The 27595-nt window shown below is 32.4% G+C and overlaps 2 protein-coding genes and 1 long non-coding RNA gene across 3 annotated transcripts; 2 read left to right on the top strand and 1 right to left on the bottom strand.

Annotated features, from left to right (window-relative positions):
- Positions 1 to 6700: 6700 nt before the first annotated feature.
- LOC110730192 lies at positions 6701 to 15632 on the bottom strand. Its single transcript, XR_002513011.1, has 4 exons — positions 15110 to 15632; positions 13480 to 13589; positions 10954 to 11088; positions 6701 to 7277 (listed from the first exon to the last, which is right to left on the bottom strand). It is a non-coding gene; the product is annotated as an uncharacterized LOC110730192 (long non-coding RNA).
- Positions 15633 to 16170: 538 nt separating this feature from the next.
- On the top strand, positions 16171 to 17263 carry LOC110729994 (zinc finger protein 11-like). The gene has a single exon (XM_021909779.1). The coding sequence runs from the start codon at positions 16612 to 16614 to the stop codon at positions 17182 to 17184; it is 573 nt and encodes a 190-aa protein (XP_021765471.1). The 5' UTR covers positions 16171 to 16611; the 3' UTR covers positions 17185 to 17263.
- Positions 17264 to 21958: 4695 nt separating this feature from the next.
- Positions 21959 to 27594, top strand: LOC110730190 (acetylornithine deacetylase-like). The gene is made up of 10 exons (XM_021909968.1): positions 21959 to 22409; positions 23712 to 23956; positions 24054 to 24162; positions 25566 to 25704; positions 25810 to 25867; positions 25975 to 25992; positions 26152 to 26274; positions 26355 to 26508; positions 26604 to 26637; positions 27355 to 27594. The coding sequence occupies exons 1-10, from the start codon at positions 22077 to 22079 to the stop codon at positions 27456 to 27458; spliced, it is 1317 nt and encodes a 438-aa protein (XP_021765660.1). The 5' UTR covers positions 21959 to 22076; the 3' UTR covers positions 27459 to 27594.
- Position 27595: the final 1 nt, after the last annotated feature.

The raw sequence follows: 27595 nt of genomic DNA, 5'->3' as shown, positions 1-27595 counted from the left end.
ACTTTTCAACTTTTAATTAAACTTGATTTTTGTCTATAATTTTTATTCAAGTGGATTAGTTTGGTGAGTATCCATTAAAAATTATTTCTAAGTGTCATGTGCACAATTGATTAATGTTAACAAAAATGTGTTCATAATGACATAATCTAACTGCAAAACTAGGCAATAATTAGTTTACTTTACTTAGGGTTGTTAAATTCCTAATCCAATTGCTGTAAACATTATACATAATTTTAAATTGTATTCGAATAAAATAATTAATTTACTTGATGATTTAAATATCATCATATGAAATCTCAATCTTAAAATTTTAGGAATATAGAAGTACGGATTAGCTTGAATAACTAATCACGGATTAGATATTACAAGTATATATGACAAATTCGAAAAACAAACCTACAGAAGAATAGTAGTATATCAAAAGAGTACAAAGATAAAATCATTGATACAACTAACATTCATAATAATATTACTAGAATACTAGTTTCTTCTTTAATGGTACTTGGGAGTAGGAAAAAAATAGCCAAATGATACACATACTCTGATCCGAACTCTATTAGCTGCTTGATTTTGAATTTTTGATCATCACGTTTATTTATCCTAATTTCTTGTAATTAAAGATGCGATGCATTACTAAAAATAATAGTCTTCCTATTTTCCTAACAATTGTGCTATTATTATTATGAAGTACGTACTCCGTATTATTTTAGAAAATGTTACAACAATTTTAAACTACACACATACTATGTACATATATTGAGATTAAATAATAATGCGAGTTAGTGTTAAGGAGTAATGTTGATGTTAGTTTGACAGATCAAATAATTGCAAGCACTAAAATGCATTGTGATCCTAGAGCAAATTGGACTTTGGGTTTGAAAGTACATGTGCATTTTTGTCGTATTCTTAATACTTGTAATTAATTAACAATATCTTTTCGGTAGTCTCACTCATAACACAACAATTAACCAATAATAATGCTTCTACGGACCTTACCCATTAATTAACAATCCGTAATATGCGTGTTCAAGTCCGTCGATTAAATTAAGACCCAACATTTTTTAAGGACTTGTCCACTATGAATATGTTCAATGCAACACTAACTTTTGTGATTAATTAGTTTTTGATAAAGAGGGGAAAAAATATGTTTATGTTGATGGTTGTTTATCTATCTGTTCACCGACAAATTAATAAATCGATCGATAATTAATTAATTATACAAGTTAATGATTATGAGCCACATACACGAGAAGGTGAATAAAATTTGAACCTATTCCTTGCTAACAATGGAAAAAGCTAAGATCTCCTTCGATTTTAAAGAGCTTTTTCCATCCTCATTATTTTATACTTTTTACTATATGTGATCAAGCACAACTTATATAAGGCTCAATACTCCTCACAGAATTTACCCATGTTAAACACATGTATTTCATATAAGATATGAAACATGGCTTGGGGTAAATTCATAAAAAGTGGACCACTATGAGTTCATGTATGTGTATAGGTATCATGTTATTACTGAGACATGCTTATATATGAAAGGATAATTAAAATCAAATATAGAAATATGAAATTGAATAGAGGTAATAATAAACGGATGACGAGGTAGTATAAGTGATAATAAAAGTCAAAGTCCAAAAATCTTAGCTCTGAGGTTTGATCACAGAGTCATAACAATAGCGATTACTTTTTGTTGTTGTTGTTGTTGTTGTTGTTGAGGGAATACATTAACAAGATTATATTAAATTGATTTCCGCCAAGGAAACAACTCCTTGTAGAATATTGCCAACACAAAAATAACGATTACCTAACACTGATTTATGGCATGTTCACTTCAGCATAATTTCAGTTCAGCTTCAATCAGTTCAGTTCAGTTCCTAATTTTCTTCTCTCATAAAATATCATTTCAACTCTAATTAGTTCAGTTCAACTCCAATCAATTATGTTCAGTAAATGTGAACAAACCCTTAATAAATTTTTTTCTAATTAAATGTTCAATAGTGACCAAATAATCTCACTAAAACTATTGATCTGATCAAATACCCTATATCTAGATCGAATAATATTAAACTGGATATTCGGATATTTTTAACTCAGCCCTAGTCAAAATAAAGCAAAAGACAACAAAATGATACGGAGTACACCCAAAAATTTGCCATATTTAACAGATAGAAATGGTAGTAAATTTAATCGCTAATTGACAAATAGTACCAAAAAACAAATAGTACGTACTGAATCACAACAGCGTATTGTCATTTGCTTTCAATTGAAAGAAAACAAATTTAATAAGTCGAAGAAACAAAGATAAGTGGTCATTATTTTCTTAACAAAATAATAATAATAATTAATAATAATATAAGTTATGGTGTCTTTTTCACCTTTCATAAGGAAAGGTTAATATAATGCAAATGCCTAAACCTAGGATATTAATTAGATTTTCTACAATCCAATCCAATCATGTAATGATGAGCACTTCATTTGACATAACAATCAATATTTACTATTATCAATACCTTAATTTAATCTATAGGAAAAATCATGTTGGATCTAGGTAGCTACTATACTTAGTATCATATTCAGTTTATGTTTTTCTTGTTATAGTAAGTAATCAAAAAAAAAAAAAAAAAATTAACAATAATTATTAACCATTGTCAAAAGTTCTATCATATCTTATTATGTATCAATAAACAAGAATATAAGTACTATTAGAAGAGAAGTTTAAAAAATTAACTTGCCGCTTTATAAAATTAAAGTGTGTTCCATTGACATTGGAGGTAATTAATATAGAATTTGATGACTAACTATAGAGTTATATGGTAAAATAATAGTTAGTTAGATAATCCATAGTATTTGGAAAAAGGTAGCTTCAAATAGAGGGGGGATATATCATATTATGATTAGGATGAAAGTGGTCAGGTATGAATCGTGTGATACATTTATCCCAATAAAATTGTTTAACTTAGCCAATTATGTGTGATTAGAGTAATCTTTTTAATGGATATTATTTAATAATCTCTTGATTTGATTTAAGAATTATAGTAACTTCTCTTAACTACGTTTCTATTTCTAACATTTATTATTCACATAATAAAGAGAAATAGACACGTAGTTAAAGGATGGAGGGAGTCATTTGTATGAAGTATCTTAGGACCTGTTATCTTCAGATTATTTTCAGTTCATTTCAGTCCAGTTCAATTCAGTTCCAATAAGTTCAGTTCTTAATTTTCATCTCTCATAAAATATTCAGTTCGATTCAGCTCCAATAAGTTCAGTTCAGTTCAGCTCAGTTCGGTTTAGTCAATCAGAACAAGCCTTTAATCACTATCAATGAATAAAATAAAAAATTAAGGGTTCGTTTGGCATCACTGTGCTTTTGCGTTTTTTGTTTTTAAAATAATATGATATATGTCATAAAATGAATCAAAAATTATTATTATTATTATTATTATTTGATCAAATTCAAAAATTAGTTAAACTAGTTAAAGTCATGATAATTTTGAAAACTGACAACAAAAAAGGTGAAAACTCCTTTTTATTGTTTCCTGTTTTTGGTTTTTTGTTTAAAAAAAAAAAATTGAAAACAAAAAATAATGCCAAAAAAAGCTCTAAATTTATATTTTTGCAATTAGATTTTAATTCTTTGCCCGTAGTAACCAAATTGTAAGAGAGTTTTTTTTTTCCTTTCAAATTTGCCTTTTGAAATTAAATTTAGACATTATTTTTTTGCGGTCATTTTGATGTTCAGGCTAGTCACAAAATTATGAAATTACAGTCTACATTGAATTCAGAAATTGGCATGTATTTCTGTTTGTCTTTGCCTTTGATTTACAGTTGTGATTACTAGTTTGGTCATTGATGTAGACATAGTGTCAAAGTCCATTAAAGTTTGTAGCATCTAATCTTTCATTTCTAGTACGCTATCTCTGTTGTTTTTATGACTCAAATCCTAGCTTGAATTATAACATTCAGACTGACCACTAATAATAAGCCAAGCTCAGTCTGAAACACACATTCAAGGATTTGACACTAATTCACCACCTTTAATTCTTCATAAAGTACTCCTATTGTAATCTAGAATATTGAGTACTAATCATTACTATTATTGATATCCTCATGTAATAAACACACGTCCTAAAATGGCATAATTTGTATATTGATCCAAAAATCACGTTATCCTAAATTAAATATCATTGCTTAAAGTTACATATATGCAACAATAAAAAACTGAAAATTCCTCATACTCCATAAGTCTGTAAGGCTGTAACTAAATTTAATCTATCGGTTGAGCCATAAGTTGTATATTGATCCAAAAATCACGTTATCCTAAATTAAATATCATTGCTTAAAATTACACGGTATATATGCAATAACAAAAAGCTGAAAATTACTCATACTCCATCGGTCTAAGACCGTAACTAAATTTTAATGTGTCAATTGAAATATCAAATCAATAGAGAGAATATATGAATACAGCATGTGTAACAAAGAAATGAGACCCAAATATTATCAATGTACATGTCTAAGGACAAAATTAAAAGAAGGTTAGAATTTTATGTATAGTTGAAAACTCATAAAACATTTAAATATTTGAAGAATATGGAAAAGGCATCAGCATAAAATTGACAAGCACGTACGAGTACATAACATTCCGAGTTTCCGACCAACAACTTTGATTAATTTTTAATCTGGCCTTTCAGATTGCTTGTAATATAATTAAGCCAACTTGTTAATATTAAACTCAATTTTAATGTACGATCAAAGGACGGTAATCTATTCGTTTAAGAACCGGGCCCACCTCTAATAACTTTATTATTCAGTCACAAACCTTACAGCATAGATTCCATGAAGATGATTTAGACCATTATTAATTTCTTAATCAACGGAACGAAAAAAGGATTTCATTAATCAAATTTAATAATCATTTTGAACATAGAAACAAACAGTAATCCACGCGGACGACAATGACCACTAATTACTCCTACTACTTTAGTTTGCGTCTTTTATGTAACGCCACTAACAACTACGAAGTTTATAATGTACAACAACCTGTTATTTGGAACGACTATTGAATTGGGTTTGGATTAGATCATTTCTAAGTTTTAAACCATGGGATGATCTACCAAGTTGATAAACATTGTATTTCATTATTTTCATGCCCAAGGTATTAGATAAAAACACTAATTTGTAGTTCGACGTTACAAATTGACCCTAACCCTAAATCTAAACCAAGCCAAATTTTAAAAGTTAAACTCAAATATCGTATGGGTCTTGCCTCATGCCGAACTCACATGCCTGGTGATGGCTAGGCTCGACACAGGTAATGTGCCATTCCTAGACAGGTTCAATCCATCGCGATCATTACCTCCTCTTGCTTTACCCTATCAAGAAGTATTAAGTCCATCACTTGAACAACTAGAACAAGAAAATAATTTTAGTAAACTCAATAATTTTGTCACTTTAAGTGGAAAACAAAAGTCTCTGACTCTAGTTTTGGTTATACAATAGGGAAAATACAGGGTACAATCGCCTAGTTGTAAGTTGTAAGGGATAAGTATACAATTATACTATACATTAAAAAGGAGGACAAAAATAAAGTATACAAAACTATATGCCCAACATATGCAGAGAAACATAATTCTATAGTCCAAACAAATTAAATAAAAGCAGTAACATATTTAATATGTCTCACAATCATAAGGAAGAGACCAATAACTTCCATATGTATATAGTATAAATGCCCTCTTAATGTTTCTAAAAATAGTAAAGTATATTTACAAATTAATTATTTGACTGAAATTTTAGAAATCCAGTTAACAACACACCTTCATAAAAGTCACTAAATAATGCAAATCTAGATCTTTAAGCTTCTTTTTCAAATATCTAACAGAGAAACAGTCGATCATGTGCCAAATAAAAAGAAGAAAAAATTAAGACTAATTAACTTCAAATAACATAGCTTTTGTGTTACTTTAATTTATCTAAATTGACTATTTGAGATCCAGCATGCAAATCTTTGACCTTGATTGTTCTTTTGTTTTGTTATACAGATATATACAAGTATATAGTAGTTTAATTTAACGCAATATAAATGTGCAACTTAATATAATAAAGTAGAAGATTTATGCAATCTTGGAAACCATATAAACTTCAATTAGAAGCCAAAGGCCGACAGAGTTATCGATTTTTTTTTTTTTTTTTTTTTAACAATTTAGATTACAAATAAGACTAATAAGTTTAGATCACTTCAGTTAAAGAGACGGTTAAAAAAAAAGAAGGTTACATTCTGTGCAAAATGAGCTCAATAGGAGTAATACTTCCACGACGATTTATACAAGACTATATAAAGACATAATATGAACTTATGAGAATAAGTCCTCTCCAAGATCAAAACATGAAAAACACCTAAATATGGATTTTGAAGTACTATACAACGTATTCATATTGAAAATTAATAAAACTATGATATAATATTGAAATTGTCAAAAACAATGACGTCTAGAAAGTTCTGCAATGTCAACTTTCAAAGCTAAGCCCATGATGCTCGGACAGGTATATAATTAAAACTGCAAGCTCTATTATTTTAGTATATAATGCAACACATAATAATTGATATAATGAATTATGAATAGTATAATAATAATAATTAATTGCTTGGTCAAACATAATTAAAAAAGAAGTTTTGGTTGAACAATTGGGCTAATCAGCCAGCTTAGACACTTCTTTAGGCGGCGACAAGGGTTCATGAAGGAATGATGTTGTAAGTAACAAGAATTTGGCTTATAATGTCACTCATCATGCTTTTAATCTTCAGTTTTAAGACTGCTATTATCTTGATAATAAGAATTTATCTACAGTAGTATTTTTTACATAAAACCTAAGTAACATAGATCGTCCAAGAAAGAAAAAATCAATACTTTGTACTTTAGAGTATGTAGAACAACAACATAATCTACCCAAAACAATACCTTCTTGTAACCTAGAGTCAATATACGAGTTTAAGATACACACCCTCTATTCAAAGATTTATGATAAAATTAACTACTCAATCTTATGTTACTCAAACTCGCCAAATGTGCTGGAGTTGTAAACAAAGTTGGACAACAATACATCTAGGTCCCTTGGATATATAAGAGTAGAGCTTGTGACTTTAACTCTCAATAGACTCTTTGAAGAATGAAGATGAGATCCTCTAACTTAATTCTCACTGTATAAGCCTGATTGAGCTCGAGATACTTTGAGGGTGAGATGCCTCACCCAACCCAAGTGCGCTTCCTTACCTAAAGAACCAAAAAAATGCTACGTTTAAAAGATTGTTCAGGATCAAGAAAAGTATTTTGTCACATAGGGACTACATGGGCATGACAAGGTAGGTAAGAGTATATTTAAGTAACAACACAATACCACATTGTCTATTTATGAATTTATTGCACTAGTACTCCACTGAACCTATACACCGAGGACAAATTCTCCACCTTAAATCAAACATAAGCACTTAAGCAATTTTTATACATAAAAAATTTTAGTCAATTCAATTGAAACTTCCATTTGTTTTACAAAAATTGCATTAGATATAATTGATATTATAAAATGACCTAGAATGTCATATTGATTACATTCATACTCCAAAAGGATTTATATTTGGGTTCAAAAACAAATAGCTGAAACAAAGGGTATAATCAAAGGGAGAGAACAAATTATAGGAGACAAATAGAAACAAAGTGACAATAACAATATCATGTTCTTGTAAAAACAAGAAAGAATTCCTTGAAATGAACAAAATTTAGTAGTTTACATCTCAATATTCAAGTCTAACAGACTTCAACAACCAGCCCTAGTCAAGCTGCAGCCTAGAAACAAGTTCCAGTATATATAAATGAAACAAGTTGGCAACCAAAGCAAATAGAAAAGATATACTCTTATATTTAATCAAAGTTAAACAAATAAGAGCTCCTTATTATGAAGCACAAGAAAGAAAATGAGAATTCATGATGAGTAAATGAGAACCTAACTCACAAAATGACAACATAAGCTCAAGAGTCAAGGCATCTTCCCTCATGACTAATACCACAAAGGGGAGACCAACTATAGAGGAGAATTGAAACTAACATTGCGATGGTATAATTAGAATCTCTACTCTGATAAAAAATCGTGTAAGCAATCGATGTAACAAATGTAAAATTAACCTCGAAAGACTTTACTTTGACACTTTTTTTTTCTTTTAATAGTGGTTGCGTTCCTGATTTCAACTGTCCATTAGTAATTCTTAAACGCGTATAAATATATCTCTAATCCAAATAAGTAAAAACTCTTGCAAATTATAATTTCTCAACCATGGGATTATAAATCATAAGAAGCCAAAATAATAAAGCTCAATTAGCAAACTTCTAAAAAATAACAGAAATCCATAGAGCGAAGATTACCTTTTGTATTGTAATCTATCCTTTTAAAAAAAACTTTATAGGGTTAGGCATGTGAGCACGTGCGGCTCAAGGAACGTGAGAATCTAAAAGAATGGAGGGGGTACTTGCATGTGCCCTGTTTTAATGATTTGTTGGTTTTCGATATCAAATTTTTACCCTTTTTTTCCCTCTCCCACGCTCCCACGTGACAGCAATTCAATAGCTGTTCTAATTCTGTGGGCCCAAACACCACTTGTCAACCTTTTATTCCATTGGCCCATTAGATAGGCCCGTCTAACTATTTCCTCACTCTTCTGGTTTCCCTCCTGAAAAATCTTAATCCCTAAATAACAAATGAGTTAATCAAATTGATTGAAACAAGTGACTTTTAAGTTTTTTTTTTTTTTTTTTTTTTTTTTTTTTTTTTTTTTTTTTTTTGTTTTTTGCATCATTCTACTATGGTTTGTGACCCCCTTTTGTTAAAAGAGCTTTATATAACAAGTCATGTTGTGTCTCGAGGAGTGAGAGGATGGAGGGATGGTTAGTCCCTCCATCTCCCCCCATGTGATGGGGGGTTCGACTCCTCACAGCCCCATTTCTGTGATAAGATGGGGCCCCTTCCCCGTAGTTTACCGATCAAAAAAAAAAAAAGTCATGTGTCTCGATATTCCATTTAAATTTATTGACTTATATATGTATTTATTGCCACCTATATAAACTTATATTCGTATTTTTTTTTCTTTTTTTTTTTGAAGGACGTAATTTTTTTTTCTTAAACATGTTATTTTATAGTAAAAAAGAGCAAAGCCATAATATTTCATTAACTTCCACTGACGAAATGTTCTAGCTATGCCATAATCACAACAAAAGCAATATACTTGTATGACATAAGTAGCATACGGAGTACATGGCTAGCAAATCAAAGTAAAGCAAATAAACCAGTTCCTTGTACAGCTGAACAAGAGCTCATATTATGTGAAAATATTTAAATTGAACCATTTGCTCTTTGTTGATTAAATGAGTAATTGACCCGGCCCAGGTGTATATAACAAATTATATACGAGTACTATACTTAAGTTTATCCATGAGGTGCTTATAAAGTTCTAATGTATCAATTTAATGTGTACTCGTATCTAAGATGCAGACACTAATGGTCTGTTCTAAATCCTTCTCATTGACTGAACTCAGCTGAACTGAATTGGACTGGACTGGACTGAACTGAGCTGAACTAAACTGAAATGAATATTTTATAAGAGAAGGAAATTAAGAGCTGAACTGAAATGAGTTGAGCTGAACTGAAAATAAACGTATGAGAACAGGTCCTAAGTGTAATGAAACAATTAGAGGCTATAAATTAATCAGCGATTCAATAGAGGTGAATTTACGAGATTAATGTGTTAGCTTGGTTAAATGGATTTAGGACACACACTCATCAAGAACATTATGAGTTGGAACATAGATAAGCCTAAGTGAAGTTTCATCCAAAAATCAATTAACAATAGTTATCTTCTCCAATATGGGGTAGTTTACAACAGTTTTTCTCTCTTCTTCTCCAATGCCCTTGTAGGACGGAGAGGTTTTAAGTTAATCCATCCTAAACTTAGACCTAGCAAAACACAGATTTTAATTAGTTAAAGTTAACTAAAAGGCAGAGAAATCTATACAAATTGTTATACCTATACCATGTTACTCCCCATTATATTGGGCTATTTACCCTTGAAGTTCGTGACCGTAGTTTTTCCCCTGAGTATAGAGGTTGGGATTTACCACATCAAATAATAAGTTATTATTAACTCCGCCAGTGGGTTTTCTACCAATCCCAAGCCTAAATAAAGGAGTAGGGTTACGGTAGGCCAAGGATATCACATCCCTCGATATGAGCCACAATGATGACCCTCCTGATAAATTCTCATGTTAGTTTATATAGCTGACCCCACTTATGGGTTTAAGACGTTCAAGCAAGGAAAAAAAGTTACTATTCAGCTATTCTCATTTATGTTGTAAAAAAAGAATCCATCCAGGGGCCAATGCCTATAAATATATTATCTACGGATAAGCCTAGCTCATCATCAAGCAGAGTCCTTATCACCTTAATGTATTTTAACCTAATCACACCCACAGTGCACTACCTAGATAAGTCCCCAACTAAGCTTGCATCATGCACCAAAATTAAACTTTGCATCGTGAGGTTTAAACTTTGTATAATAATTACCTCTATCCAATCACAAAGTAGGTTCAAAAGCAACTTCATTCATGAGATTAAATGGCAACAGATGAACAAATATGTTACTAATCTTGTGGTTACAAAGATACTTTATGTACCTTTGTACTTACAAATGTAATGCTTAAGATGAGATATAATTTTAGTAATAAAGAAAAACATTATGGGAAAAATAAGAGAAAATTATGTCTAGTTTGACGGCAGATGCAAGTGGAAGGTTTCACCAAAAGTGATTTCAAATAATCAAATTACATGATGATATTGGTGCAGCTATCAGAAGTTATATATATAAGTTGGTAAACTAAACATCAGTTTTTGATAGAATATGCCTACCTTGTACGATGATATATCAAGACAGGAGTCTTATCAAGAGGCACCAGAACTCGAGCTTTTGTAGTAAAATAAGTTACCATCCGTGTGTGTTGTCCTTGTCGATTCATTACAAAAGGAGCTCATGATATACGTATCCTGAAAGGAACAGAAACCAAACCCATTATTCATTAACAGCCAATTAATCAACAGATGAAATGGTAAAGTAGACAATTAAATTAGCATAAACTAATCTTGGACACAGATATTAGAGCATATTATAGTTAGCTTATCGGAAAAATAAACGTCAAAAAGAAGGGGCCTCTTTCTTTCTCATAAAGCACAACTGAATGCCTTTTTTCGTGGTGTGGAATTGGACTGAGAATGACGAGTAAAAATGCTGTTTCCTGGTAAAGCATCAATTCTTTTGTCCCAAATACGATTGTTATAATAGTGGATAACTAATGGGTAATAATATATGCCAATAAAGGGTTGCAGCTAAGGAGGGCTTGTCAAGGGTAACACAACTGCACTGTGTTACTAGTACTCGAAGATGATTAAGTATCCAAGTGTCATACTTGGATAATTTACGAAAAAAATTCGAAATTACAGGACTAAACTAAAGTATCCATACTCGTGTAAGAGTGTCAAGAATCTCATAAGTGTGAAGTGAAATGAAGAGTCCAAATAACATAGCATCTCTACAGAAAATCTTGAAACAAGGATAGGCAAACTTTGCTACAGATTATTTCGAATTTCTAAATGTAGAAAAGTCATTTAAGAAAACTGACACAACAACAACATGGATAAGTATTTCAGCAAATGCCCGTAGACTTTAGAACTAATATGGACAAGTATAACTTTTAATTAATATGAAGTATTAGACATTTAGACTCACAGCTACAAACATCAATCATCACTGAGTTGAGGTGTGGTTGGAGAAAGAAGTAAAAGTGACCTTCTGTACTTGATAACACTGTTAGAAACACGGCCTAATCCTCTAATAAAAATGTTGAAGAATTTAAGTTTTATATGATTGTTAGTTTCTTAATACCTATCCAATCCAACAATAAGGAATTTAAACTGCTGAAGTCGGACAAAGAGTGGATCATAGCAGTGAGGCTAGTTAGCCTTAGGGGCAGATCGTGCTGCCATTAGCCCAATTTCACTGAAATATTTTAGTCTAATTACCCAATATAACTTCTCTAGCACAATGTCAACTGCAGTATAGCAAAATGGAAGTCAGCTAATCAGCTCCAACTTAATGGCAAGCATAGCTACTGCTTCATTTCTTAAAATAATGGATATTACAATAATAATCCGGTAGATGAATCCAAGAAAGCTCTCCATTATATTTCGTAATAAGTAATTTCAAAGAAAATCTATGCAAATAAACAGTCTGTAAACAGCAACTACAAAATCTGTCAAGACAGATAGGGGGAATAGGGGCAGAAAATATTGTCATTGACATAAAAAATTGGACGCCAAGGCTGGTTTATGATACCAACATCTGGTAATCTGAAGTAATTGTAAGATGGAAAATGAAGGGCTAACGTCATTTGGATATTGTGCAGCTGATACAACAATGGTTTGTAGACTTTTCACGAAGGTATCAGGAAAAACCCTATATTTCTCTAAAAAGGCTTAATCTCAGATGATCTATGTCTGTTACTACTTAAAATGGCCTTTTTTTCATTAGCATTTCACCAACCAGCTGAAGTGTGCTGACTAGAATTCTATCTCCAATTTCATTATTCAGATAATACAATTTACAAACATAAGTCGTACAAGCAATGTGCTTCTCATAAGTCATCACAGTGTGAAGTATATTTAAATACCTTTATATTTGAAAATTAAATGGTCACTTGTGGAACCTAAAAATTATTAATGATAAAGGTGTGTCAAATACCAAAAATAAGCTTACGTCAAACCAAACTGCCAGCAAAATTGGTCAGGTCGTCTCCAAATTTGATTAAGTCAGTTTTTAGGCAAGTGAAACAAATGGAAAACATAGACAGAGCATCCAAGATTTCTACCATTCCCCACCAAAACTTTCATGCGGGGTCAATGGGTCATATTCATAAAAAAATTTAGGTTACAACTAGCATCCTTTACACCTAGTGTTTCAAATAAAGATTAGGGATCTTCCATGTGACCGTGTAGGCTCAGTTTCTTTTTAAGCTGCTCTAGGAAAATATGTATTGAGAACAAAGATCCCATACCACTTTTGAAAGTCAGTCTCCAAAATGTACAATATAAAGCAACATCCAGCCTTAAAGAAGTCACCATAGTAAAAACCAAATCACCACACTGAAAGTTAGTATTGTATATTATATAAGGCCAATAAACAAGCCATCTACAGATCTCCCATGATGCAATCACACCGGAAAAAAATTAAGAACAAGCAATTTTCTACCTTCAAGTGTAGCAAACATATTATGAATTCAATAGAATTAAAATAATGGATCATACATGAAGGTCCTTTTCTATCAATAAATAATACGGAGTATTCATTTTTATAAGAGCAAAAGTCTAGTTATTAGCACCTACCAGTAGTGGGTTTTAAATGCATGATATGCTTCCAGTAGAAGTTATGTGGGAAATTTGAGGAAGACTGGACTATGATTTTGTCCCATGTTCTTACTTTTTGATGAAAACACCTGAAAACCAATCAGAAACAAAAGTAAATTTCTGTATGTAGAAAACCAAATCCAACAACTAGAAAGTTCATATAACAGAAAACATCAAGCAAATAAGAGTAGATGATGATTCTATAGTTGAGAGCAATGTACAAGAAGAGTGCTTATTCAAACCCTTAACATAATACTTAAATCAATTTAGATCAAAAAAATTATGTGGAAATCATGCTGTGAAACTAGAATAGCTTGAGAGTTACTATTCTTACTAGAAGTTGAAAAAAGTATTGCGACATAGGAATTTTTTTTTTAAAAAAAGAAAGAAATAAAAAACACTGTATTGCAGTTCAGGAAGGGCAGGTCTTTCATGAAAACCAAAAAATTCAAGCATAGATCATGTTACAAGTACTGGATACTACAAATTGAGAGTAGAATATGAGATACACTAGCGCTTATTGGACACAAGAATCCAATCATACCCTATATCAGTGTTGTTTTGGCATGAAAAGCTACAGTGTCATAAGATGGAAGGAAAGAAGCAAGGAAAGTACACAAAAAAAATAAAAGTACAAGGAAAATTCCAACGTCGTACAAAGAGAACTCCAACCCTTCCCTACTAAGATTTTGATTAACCTTGAGTTTGATGACTTCAATTAACCTGATAATTTAGATTTCAACACTCGTACATAAAGCATACATAGCAATGCGTATGCTACACCTTTAAACATTCAAATTCAACCATCCTCAATACTAGTGCTACTAATGCAACTCAAAATCATTCCAAAGTTTTCCTTAGCTGTGCACAATTTTCTCCATTCTTTTGCATCGAACACGCTCCACTAACATATAAGAGCATATGGTAGCCTAATCTCTAAAATTCAATCCCAATTGAGTTTAATTGCACCATTCATTCATATAAAACTTCCAATTTACTATTCATCTTCAAAACATTACATAGCATCAAAAACAAGTACACAACCGCAAAAAATTTCGTCTTAAATTCTGGTGACAACGAATAAATGACAAAATCATTACCTAACTTATATAGAACGAAAATTGGCAAAATTGAACAACCATTTTTCATCATTCCTAAAATACCCTAAGATTGTAAATGATTTTACTATATAAATTGGCAAAATTGAACAACCATATTTCATCATTCCTTGAATACCCTAAGATTGTAAATATTTTTACTAAATAAATTGGCAAAATTGCTAGTCAATATTCAATCTTTTGCCCATATTATAACTCAACAAAGAACACTGTATCATAATTTCATGGGAAAAATAAGTATAATGATATAAACTAAGCAACAAGAACATATCAACTCTAAAAAAAACAAATTAATTAAAGGGTACATTTTCAATTATAAATTATAAACTTCAAATATAATACGGAGTAATAAATTATGAAAACAATCAAGGAAATGAAGAAATATAATGAAAAAAAGCAGAGACAGGTAAATTACAGGGGAAAAAAATGAGAAGAAGAAAAAAGCGAAAATGACAAAACAAATTAGGAAGAACAAAAGAGCGACAGATTACCAAATTGATGCGCAGTTGAAGATTTTTCAGAAGGCTGAGAATTACGGAATAGCAGACCAATTCCCATTACTTTTTATTTCCCTCCTTTTTCTCCTTCATCTTATGACGCTTCCAGCCCCAATTAAGTGAGTAACCCCACCATCTCTTGAACCAATTTTGAGAGAAGACTGTTCTAACCCTCGAGATATATAGACCGGGCATAATTAAACCCCAATGGCTTTTAATCATGAAAAAAAAAACAAAAATGTCGCGTGTTAGTCATGTCAAAGGGTAAGTGTAATTTATTAAAACCTATTGGAATGTTAGAAATCAAGGAAAGGAAATGACATTTAGGAGTTACGAGGTTGTTTTCAAAAAAAAAAAAAAAAAAGGTTACGAAGTTGTTTACCTGTTCAAAATCGAGTTAAAGACCGGAAATTTAAAATTAAAGAGTTGGAGACTAGTTTGGTTATGCTAAAACCGGACTGGCGGACTCTGACTAAACTATTCAAAACTATTGTTGTTCTATTTGGTCCAGTCAAGTTCGAGGGTAGACTAGTTTTTGAAATGAATACCTCTTTTGGAGGCATTGTTTTTAGGTTTGACACTTTTCGTAACATAACTCTATGAGGCCAATTTTAACAATTTTTATCATCAAAGTGGGCACAAGTCGGATTGTGCAAATTTTTCATAGTGAAGCCCATGCATGGGGCCACGTAACATGTCGTGGCGAATTATGTTGTTCTAACAAGCTCCATTAATACTTTACTATTAGTTCATATATTGTAAAAATAAGCAAAATAATACAGTGGCCAACTTATCGTACTCGTGTTGGGTTCATGTCAAATTTGATTTGAAAATAACGTATATACATGCACGGTTCATGGTCGATCGATGGTCCATATGCATATCTCTGGTGGCATGTCAAGTACGCTGCACGACTTAAAAGCAATACCGATGGAGTAATAATATGGAACAAGGATAGTCCCAAATTAAATCTATGGCTAGTACTTATCTCTAAGATGTCCCTTCGTTTCCTCTATCCAAGATTCGGACCTACCTCTTGTAAATGAAACGGGGACCAACAAAAAACTACTACTACTCCTCCATTACATTCAATAAACTTGAATAATTTCTAGGGTTTCATACAATATATATATATATATTTATAAATAAAATCTATGTCTACATCTTTCACTAGCAAGCCCATTCCTTAATTCACTGCAAAACCCCTCAAGTAGCAACTAGCAAGTAACATTTTGTCATTGTAACATGTGAAATTTTATCATCTTACAAATTGAAATGTACACTTTTGATAATTCCATGGAAAAATAATGTTGCTCCCACTAACTATGTGCCCTTCTATTTTTTTTTTTTTTTTTTTATTACTACTACCCTTATTTGAGAAACTATATTATATATTCTAACAAATAGCTACCCAAGAAAAACAAATAATAAAGCCCTAAATTTATACATACACCCTTAAACTTCAAAAGTTCAAAACACATTTGATTATATAGCAAATGTGGAGATCATCAACTAATATGAAGGGTGTAAGTATCATTGTTAAAGAAGGAGAAGGAGAAGACACATGGGAGCTAGCTCGCGCGTTCGCCGAGGATACAAGGAGCACCATGGATACAAACTGGCCACCAAGGTCATACACTTGCACCTTTTGTAAAAGAGAATTCAGGTCAGCACAAGCTCTAGGTGGACATATGAATGTCCACCGCCGTGACCGTGCTCGTCTTCACCATCAGTCCACTGTCCAGGCCCAGGCCCAAGCCCAAGCCCGATCCATGGTGACTAGTACTAGTCCAACATCGTCTCTCTTTTATCAATTAGCTAATTGTAGAAGTAGTACTAATAATTTTGAGGTTATGCCTTCTAATAGTAGGTGTAGTAATTATATTGGTATGCAAGTTAATGAGATGTCACAAGGGGTTATTAAGGTTAATAATCATGAGGAAAGAGCACCCATTGAAGAACTCGATCTCGAGCTTCGCTTAGGACATATACCTTTACCAAGACCTTCAGCTTCACATGAGAATATTTTTGAGAAGAATAGTAATGTGTCTGTTCTTAACTTTAGATGATGATAAGATAATGTTTGTAATTTTCCAAAAAAAAAAAAAAAAAAAAATTCTAAAAATACTAATAGTAATCAATATTTAATGGTTTATAAGTAGTACATCTATAAGCTTATGTATGCTCTCTTTTTGTGTATTTAGTTTGTTTATTAATGTAAAATTTTCCAAGAGCAAGAATAGCACTTTTCTGATTGTATGTTTGAAGTTTTAAGTTTACAGATTCAAGGGTTTAATTTGAATAAAAAGTTTATAGAAAATCATTCTGATTACAGACTAGTACAGTGAATAGTCTTCAAATCAATTGAAATCTTAAATGTTCATGGTTTCTCTCATCCTTCATTCTCCGAAGATTTCCTATACAACAGTTGCATTCATTCTTCAATTATCGATAGTGGCATGGTTCAACTTTGTCATATCTTCTGAAAAATAGATCAATGGTTTGAGCTAGGAAACTAGGTTGGTTTAAATTAAAATTTATAATTGGATGAAAGATCATATCATTTGATGTGTCACATAAGTAATACTTTTTGTACAATGATTACATTGGATATATACATAATATTATAATTTATTATATACATACTGCTGGGTTTTCTTTAACAATACAACGAGTGTTATTAATTACCTAAGAAGCTAGATTACATGAAAATTCTAGTAGATTTAGTGATGAGATGTGCATGTTAGAGGAGTTATTATCAATCTCAAAAAAAAGCACAAGCTGATAGTTGATCGAAGTCCAGGATTGGTTTAAATACACTATTAGTGCACTTAACTATACATCTTAGCTCTAGTTGTTAATTTATAGACTAAAGTTGTACGTAAATCATATATCAAGCTAGTAATTACATATATAGTACATTGAATATATAGTTTTATTTGTGTACGGTTTCAAGCTGAGAAAACTTCTAGTTCTGATATACTCCATAATAAACCAAAATATACTTACCTTCTAATATTTGTGTAACGTAACAATTACATATATAGTTCGACGACAATCAATTAGGTTAAAAAGATGTTCGTATCGATTGTAATGCATTAGGTCATTTAATCTCTATGTACATGGTGTTCTTTTGTTGTGCTAAGACTAATGATTCTATAATTAGGTTTACATTCATTTCATTGAACCCCCCATTTAGGGACCCCATCCCCCCCCCCCTCCTCCTCCTCCTCCAAAAGGACCAAAAAAGAAAAAACATATATATGGAAAAAAAAAAACAATTAATTAATACATTATGTTCAGTGTCCTAATCAATGTAGATAGGTAACTATCCTATTCAAGGAGTTGTCAATTTTAGAAGGTGACAGTTTTTCTTGTTAATTTTAACACGATCATATGGATGATAAAACGAAGTAGATCGATTTAATAATACAGGTACTTTCTCCATCGTTTCCTAATAAGTTCTAGTTATTATCATAGAAGTTGATGTAATTTTGACATTATTTGTGAGACAATTACTGTCTAAAATAACAGTCAATAATAATCATCATACAACTTAGCTCCGACTACATTTGAATCCGACCGGGGTTGCACGCCTGGCTTATGATGGATGAGTCTCCCAACAAGAGATTATGTATAAGTTGAGGTCCAAATCCAAGACCATCCTTAAGCCCTACATCAAGTTGCTTAACACTTGAGCCAACTCTTGTCGGTATCAACGCCAAATACAAGTACTCCTATGAAGCTTTATAACTTGTATGCAAATGATGAAAACTAAGGTAGCACCACAAAAGTAGTAAATATAAAATTGCATGGGTTTGAGTGACCACAGTGTTGATATTGATAGAGAAGAGAAATGTTAGGATGCACTGTCCTTTTCTTTCTTTCTGCTTTTTCTGGAAGATAGCATTGCACTGTCAACGTATATTTGTCTCTAATTTGTTTTCTGCACTGCAATATCTATATATTATACATTATGAATTAGATCGAGTATGAATTCATATATCCGTGGGCATCATTTAGCTTATGAAATCATTGTACATGCATATATTATTGACAATAAATAGACATCTTTATTTTTTAATTTTTTTTTTTTATTAATGATACAATGAATAACCATGCATACACTAGAATAATACTAGATCAACTTCGACTATACTAGATATAATTCTTGTCCCGAAGTTTCACCAATGACTTTGAGATTATAATCAAGGTCAAACACGTACCGCCTAATAGATTGGACAACCAATTAAACCATTCATTAGTTCTAGCTTCTACATTATATGTATAATACGATAGATTTATTGTACATTATTCAAACTTTTTAGACAACTATTGAATGACTTAGCTTTTGCTATTTAATTACTCGTATATAACAATTTTAAAAATTAAAACTATATCATACTTTGTATTTAGTTTGATACATATGTTACGTGGTACCGATGACCAATATATTAATTTAAAGAATGGGAGTTCATTCTTGCAAGGACCACATTTAAAGTTTGAGGGTGGCAAGGCACTGGTCCTATCTATGCTTGGATATCAATGTATAGTTCCTCCAGTTTTTGCATAGTGTAATAGTTAGTTGAGAATGAAGTAATGAACCCGTCAAAAACAAACAAAATAAAAGTAATCATGAAGAACTAAAGACGAAGGCATTATATTAGTTCAATAGTAATGAATGAGAGTGATGACATATTCCTAAAAATATGTGGAAATAAATGAAAACCTTGAGAAGAAACAAGATATATAGTTGGAATGTAATGGAATTATGAACCAAAACCAAAATTTATTTTCAATTCGTTCCCAATTTGAAGTAATCATTTCGTTCATATGAAGGCATATTTTTCAGGTCATATATGTATGGTTCATTGGTTACATTGGACACTTGCATGAGCTCTGCTATGTTATGGTATTAGACTATTAGTTAGTTACTGCTTTCTATTAGACTATTAGTTAGTTACTGCTTTCTATTTGACTATTAGTTAGTTACTGCTTTCTATTAGACTATTAGTTAGTTACTGCTTTCTATTTGACTATTAGTTAGTTACTGCTTTCTATTAGACTATTAGTTAGTTACTGCTTTCTATTAGACTATTAGTTAGTTACTGCTTTCTATTTGACTATTAGTTAGTTGCATTAGACTATTAGTTAGTTACTGCTTTCTATTTGACTGTTAGTTAGTTGCATTAGACTATTAGTTAGTTACTGCTTTCTATTTGACTATTAGTTAGTTGCATTAGACTATTAGTTAGTTACTGCTATCAAATTGCAAGGGGTCGTTCCAAAAAAATAAATATTGGTTACACTTTTTTAAAGAAGTTTATTTATGTTTTGCCTTGCCTGAAAAGCCGGTTATTTATGCGGGTTTTAAGCAAGCCTACTCAGCCTGAATTTTAGTATGGCCCGGCCCAAACAAACGGGCTGATTTTAAACCCTTAGCCCAGCCTGACCCACGATCACGTATAAAAGAGAGTGAAGTGCAACTGTGGAAGTTGGCATTGATAAATTAAGCTTCAAATGTGTGCACTTATGGGCCTTAATTTTTTAATGTAATTAGCCTGGGCTAAACTTTGTGATTTATGTCAAGGCCCCTCTTGGCCTCCACCATGGTCACACTCAATTTATGATCCAAAATTCCTAGTTGCAAAAATTCACTATCAATCCCACTAAAATGTTCTTTACAAATCATTCTTAAAAATCAATCTGATCCAAAGATAGAGGGAGGTTGTATAATTAAATTGTGATTTTATGTGAATCTAGACAACTTCAAAGTGATTTAAACTTAAACCTAATATACCTTAATCTTTTACCATTCACATTTTGTCAATCTTTTTTAGTTGGATTTGACATGATTCTTATTCGATTTGTACACTTTTATTTTATTATTAATGAATTAAAATAATTCTATATGATGCATTAAACAATAGACACATATATACCAAGTACAAGACAAGTTCCATAAAAAAAAAGAAAAAAAAAAAAAGAACAAGACAAGTTTAGATTCTTTAACTATTTTGATTAATCTAAACCCGTAACATGAAAGCATCCATGATTTATGAAAATTCATCCCTTGATTTGAACCTAATTTGTAAGGTCCCAATTGAAGGCTCTTATCACAAGAATCGTGACTAGCAATGCCTGAGAGGGAAAAGGGATGAGATTTGTGCATATTAAGAATTGAACCTCACAACTTTAAGGATGTGAGACGACTTCTAAAACACTGTATCAAGAGGTCTTTCGCACTTAAACCTAATTTGTTAGCCCCAATCTTAGTGCTGAGCAACACTACCGAAAAACCGTTCTGAAAATTAGGGTAACCGATTCGACCTGTTCCGATAATTTGTTATCGGATATGGTTATTGGATATCATTTTAAAATTAACGGTTATCCCATCCGATCCGATAAGCATTTTTTTGCTTTTATTCCCTACTTAAATCTATTTTTTAAAAATCAAAACTCTTACATTACTTCATAATTAATTTATAATATCAATAATTAGTAATATTATTAATAATTTGGTCAAAATCATATGATATTGTTGTAAATTAGTGGTAAATTATATCATAATAACTACATAATTAAGTTTAATTATCATTATTGGATATCTTATTGGATACCGATAACCGATCCGAAAATCCGGGTACCCAGGTAATGGATATCACTTTTAGGGATTTTGATTATCGGGTACCCGAACCGTTAGTACTAATAGTATGGGTACCCGTCCCATGCTTACCCCAATAATGACCAATCTAACCAACCCATTTCACAAGTCGACTTATGTCAAGTGCTTAATAAGCACAATTACACAGTATAGTCTGTATAGACTGTACAGTCAATGAAATTACTCCTATAAACGATTTACTTGCGTTACAAAAACTCCTTTGCTTACAAAAAACACCCTCCATTTTGCTTCCCTAAACCAGTCTTTCTCTTCCGTGCTCTCATAGTCTCTTCTTCAATGGCACCATCATCAGAATTAGATCAAACACTTGGAGAACTAAACAAAGAATCATTCGTCAATCTCTTAACCAAATTAATTGGCGAATCCAAATACTTACAGAACAACCCACCTGAATTAATCCCAGAAGAAGACAGGGTTGTCAACCACTTACTTGAGATTCTCTCTCCTCTTTCCACCACCACCGGAGGTGGGCCCCTCATCATCAACCATGCAACTTACTACCCGAAAAGAGGAAACCTTATTGTTGAGTATCCGGGTACTGAACCCGGCAAAGTTGTCTCCTTTGTGGGTTGTCATATGGATGTTGTCACTGCTAATCCTTCTGATTGGGTATTGATTCTTCTCTGTATTTGATTATTTTGTTGATTAAAGTTTAGTTTTTGCGAAAGTTTGGAACTTTTTGTTTCTGGGGTTTTGTTTTTTTGCTTGATTAAGGTGTTAATTGATGTTAATGTTGTGTTTCTAATTGAGTGTGTTAGATTTATATGAAGTTCTGTATGTATAATTTGATTTTGATTGAAATTTTAATGATTGCTCATGAGATTGTTCTATGAATCTGTTGCTTCTGTATAAAGTTTGCTGGGATTTTTTTATTGGTCTGAATCATGGTGCTACTTGATGGCTTGATGCTGCCTTTTCTGGTAAAGGATGCTATTTTATTGAATTTGAATTGTGAGGGTCAAGGGAATTGGTATGAGGTGCTGAAGTAATGTCAACATTTGAAGATGCAAGCAAGATTGTTCTTACTTTGTGTTTGTCCTGTGTGAATATCTGCAGTCTTGGAGTTTTGACTATGAGTCAATTAAGGTGGTCGATTCGATGATTGACCTCTCGGGGTAGCATTGATCACAACCCTTGTCCAATTTCAAATGTTTAATGTATCCCAATGGATTAATAGCTAATGGGTAATTTCGACTTTGGCTAAAATCGAGTGTATCGATTGTCTGTAAAATGTCACTTCATTTATGCTCTGTGGTGACTCAGTTGCCTTTAAATCAGGGGGCTAAATGAAAACAATCTTTTTGATGCTATACTAATAAGGGTAAAAGAGCCACTTTAGGCTGTATACATCTGATTTGCCCAGGCAGAAGCCTCATTAGAGGCATTGCCATAACATATGGTTTGAGTGTTTGACTTAATGTGTATTCTTCATAGTTTCTACTTTAAGGATTATGTTATTTGAACCTGGGTATTTGTCCAAATGGCATGCTTGGCTATTTTGTGAAAAAATACCATATTTTTGGTCCATATTATGTATCAAGTGTTCATATCCATGTAAGATTGTCGAATATGGCATGGCCCACATGGGAATAGTCCGGGTAACATAATCCAAGGCTTAAGGTTTCTAGTTTCCATTCCAAGGTTTAAAAGGATTTATGAATTTCTTACCTTTCTCCCTTTCCACTAGTCTAACACAGAGTGTATATAATTACTCGAGTCACCAAATTAGCTTATCTGCCTCACTTGTGATATGAATACATACTTTAAATCTTTCTTGAGTCTTGACCAGTCTTTAGGTGAGAGACTAAGGTTTATTGATTATATTTTCAAACTTTCTTGGAAGCCCCTTGTTCAGGCTTCATTGCTTGAGTTGGTTTTGGTCTTTAATAATACTTATGGATTGATTTGTAGGACTTCGATCCTTTCTCATTGAGCATCGATGGTGATAAACTTAGGGGTCGAGGGACTACAGACTGTTTGGGACATGTTGCCTTGGTAGCTGCATTGATGAAGAAGCTAGGGGAGGCAAAACCAAAATTAAAGTCTACTGTGGTTGCGGTCTTCATAGCAAATGAGGAGAACTCAGCTATAACAGGCATTGGTGTTGATGCTCTTGGAAAGGATGGATTGCTTGATAAGTTGAAGGGAGGTCCACTGTATGTGTCCCTCGGCCATGATTTGTAACATCACACATATGATGTCCTCATGTTTAAGCTTATGCTTAACCTATGTAATCCTTTATATTTTCTTCAGGTTTTGGATAGACACAGCTGATAAACAACCTTGCATTGGTACTGGTGGAGTGATACCATGGAAATTACAGGGTGTTGGAAAACTTTTTCACAGTGGCCTTGCACACAAGGTATTTTTCATTATGAAATATGCATAATTTTGGATATATTCATAATATTTGACTGGTATGAATTTTCCTTACATAATACTACTATGTGAGCATCTTCACCTTGTAGTATGTGTTCAGGTTTTAGGACCCTTATTGAGTGTCTCAGCTCTCATGTCTTTCAAAACATTGAATCTGACTCTCTAGGAAATAAGTCAATATGGAGTAGAACTAGATGAGACGGAAGGATTCTGACTTTCTGAGTCCACCTTCTTAGTAGTTGCCTTGTGACCAGTTATATTCTACAATCTAATTTCTCAATCTTTGCGATAGATTTTTTGCTAAAATCTTCTGATTTTCATGCTAGAGTTGATTTTGTTTGCAATTCATCCTACAATGTCAGATGAAGTGTTGGAGATTCTAATTTGAAATTCCTGATTCTTTGGTTTACATTCCTGGTTCTTTGGTGCTTTGAGATAAACTTGAAGTTTTTTTTTTCTTTTTTTTTTTTTGAGAGATAAGAAATTAATTTACTACAAACTTTCTGGTGCTATTTTCTTATTTAACCATTTGAAATTCTCTATTTGGAGAGCATTTCTGTAATTTTTGACATCTAGACTATTCCACATTTTAGAACGTCTGGTCTCATCCTCCTTTTGTACCTAGCCTATTGTCGAGGTCTTCATGTAGGTGGTTATGAAAGTCTTATTCCAATCCTTTTACATTAATTTGTCGATTGAAGCTATATTAGATTAACAAGCTGAGTAAATTATGCGCAGATTTTGCATAAATTGAAAGTCTTTGAACTGAATCTTGTTACCTCTTTGTTAAGTATTTCTGTCTGAATTAGCTGGTTGCTTCATATTGTAAACACTTACCTGGAACATCTTAACATCTAATGTATTTCAAGGATGTCATTTTTTTTGAATTCAATGTTGGAGTTTGTGTAATAGCCAGCTGTGTGATTATTGTTGCATGGAATTAGTCGTCGCCTATTGACACTATTGAGTACTGAAGATGATGAAAAATGATTAACCTTTTATTACACATTCACATACTCCATCATAACCCCCTTGGTATAGTATTTATTTAAATTAATGAAGGTAAGTACTAGAACAGGGGTTCATTTCTATACAGACAGGCTGTAATGTATTTCTAGGTGATGCTGGGAGAGGTACAAAGTTCGGTGTAGCGAGTTCAGATATGAATGTTTCTGGAAGCATATTGCCAATCTTCATCTAATATTTTGTGTTATTGAAGCTGCTAAGAATAGCTAAACCAACTCTATTTCGAAAGAGATGGGAAGCATTTTGGTACAATATCTTGTAGTTGTAGTTTAACAATGTTGCTTGTTATTATGATGCAATCCACTTTTTAATAACCCTCCCCAACCAAACTTAAATAATAGATGCATATTGTATATGCAGGCAGTAAATGCTATGGAAATGACAATGGAAGCACTTAAGGAGATACAGTTACGATTTTACAAAGATTTTCCTCCACACCCTGAAGAGAAACGCTATGGATTTGCAACCCCATCAACCATGAAGCCCACTCAATGGGTTTGTAAGTGCTGGTCTTTGAATTCCTGATTTTTGTATGGAAACTGGCTGATAGTCTTGCTGATGTGTTATTGATGCTTGACTTTCTTGCTGATTTTTGTTGTTTCAGATCCAGGAGGGGGTATCAACCAGATCCCTGGCGAGTGTACTATTTCTGGTGATGTCAGGTATATCACGGTTTTTCTTAATCAGTGCTGACTTTGGTGGTGTCCCTTTTTCTCTGTGAAACATTGATAAGAGAGATGTCTCATTAAGCCTTATTTTTTATTTGCAGGTTAACTCCCTTTTACGAGTAAGCACAACATACTCATGCTATTGTGTCTTTTAGTTTTATCCTCAAACTAAACTTTGCTGCGTTGCTCTACTTGCTTTGCCTTCTTCAACACCAATGGGTTCTTTTTGGGTAGAACAGTGATTCAGATGTCTTGTACTTGTTTTTGTTCCTTTGCAGTGTTAATGACTGTATGAAAATGCTTCAAGAATATGTCGATGACATAAATTCTAACATTGAGAAGCTAGATACGAGAGGACCAGTTTCAAAATATGTGCTACCTGATGAAAACATAAGGGGAAGGTTTATACCTCTTCATTTTATCTTATGTTAGTATAATTTTCCTCGTGTTTGTGGTAACTAACATCTGCTGTCTTTACCAGACTCACAATAACTTTTGACGAGGCCAACAATGGTGTGGCTTGTGATCTTGATTCTCGTGGTTTCCACGTCTTATGCAAAGCTACTGAAGAAGTTGTTGGTCATGTTAAGCCATACTCCATCACTGGAAGTTTGCCACTGATTCGTGATCTAAAAGTGAGATTTTTATATACTTGTAATTTTTTTGCTATAATTTTTAGTTATTGATTTCTGTTATGTCATCATGCATTGATATGCCTATTCTGTTTCAGGATGACGGATTTGATGTTCAAACAGCAGGATATGGTAACTTTTCTACAATGACTTGCTTATTATGCACACAGTTGGTCAAAAAAGTCTTGTTCTTACTACAAATTTACTCATTTTGTTAAATAATGGCATGATAGCTTTTTTTTTTTGCTCTTGACTGCATATCATATAATTGAGCCATACATCTTTGTCATGGTGAATTCTTTTGAGTTAAAGACTAGTCAAAATCATGAAGAGAAGATTTCTAGATATATATATATAGACACCATTTAGTAGTAGTGCTACAATTTATCATTTGGTTGACACATAAATATGGGAATTGGATGACAATGAAGTTGTTTTGTTGACAAAAGCATAAGAAGTTGCACTTTGTGGGAAATTCTGCTTCCCTACATCTAACTCGATGGAAACTGTTGCTTACCTAGCTCCATAATCCATTAGGTAAGTGGAACTTCAGTTGGGATGTTGGTCAATCAAACAACTCTTTTACTCTTCTTTGGAGTCAAAGCTCTAAGGTTTTTTAACTTTTAGAGAATTGTTACTTCCAACCAAACACCTCTAGATGTTATGGTAGCCCAATAGAAACAATTTTCTTCTCTCTGTATGTTAGAGTGGCTGCTTTGTTCTCTCTTGCATTAGCCTGATAGTATTGGTCAAATTTCAGTCCTGATGTGCACTTGCTATCAGTAGTCTTTAACTATCAGAAAATTCATTGTGAATGTGAGTGTCTAATAAGATATCTGTGCCTTACAGGTCTAATGGCAACTTACCATGCCAAGAATGAATACTGCCTTCTGTCGGACATGTGCCAAGGCTACCGAGTCTTTGCTAGCGTTATTGCACAACTAGAAGACTGACTTCCTGCGGATTATATTTGCTCTGGATTTTAAAAGTTTTCATTAATGCTCAAGACATGGATATACATTTACTGTTAAATAACAGTCATAATAATAAGTTCATTTATAAGAATGGATTGAGTTTAATCATGTAACAT

This window comes from Chenopodium quinoa, unplaced genomic scaffold (genome assembly GCF_001683475.1).
Source record: "Chenopodium quinoa cultivar QQ74 unplaced genomic scaffold, ASM168347v1, whole genome shotgun sequence".
Taxonomy (NCBI): Eukaryota; Viridiplantae; Streptophyta; class Magnoliopsida; order Caryophyllales; family Amaranthaceae; genus Chenopodium; species Chenopodium quinoa.
This window is presented reverse-complemented; position numbering and strand designations above follow the sequence as displayed.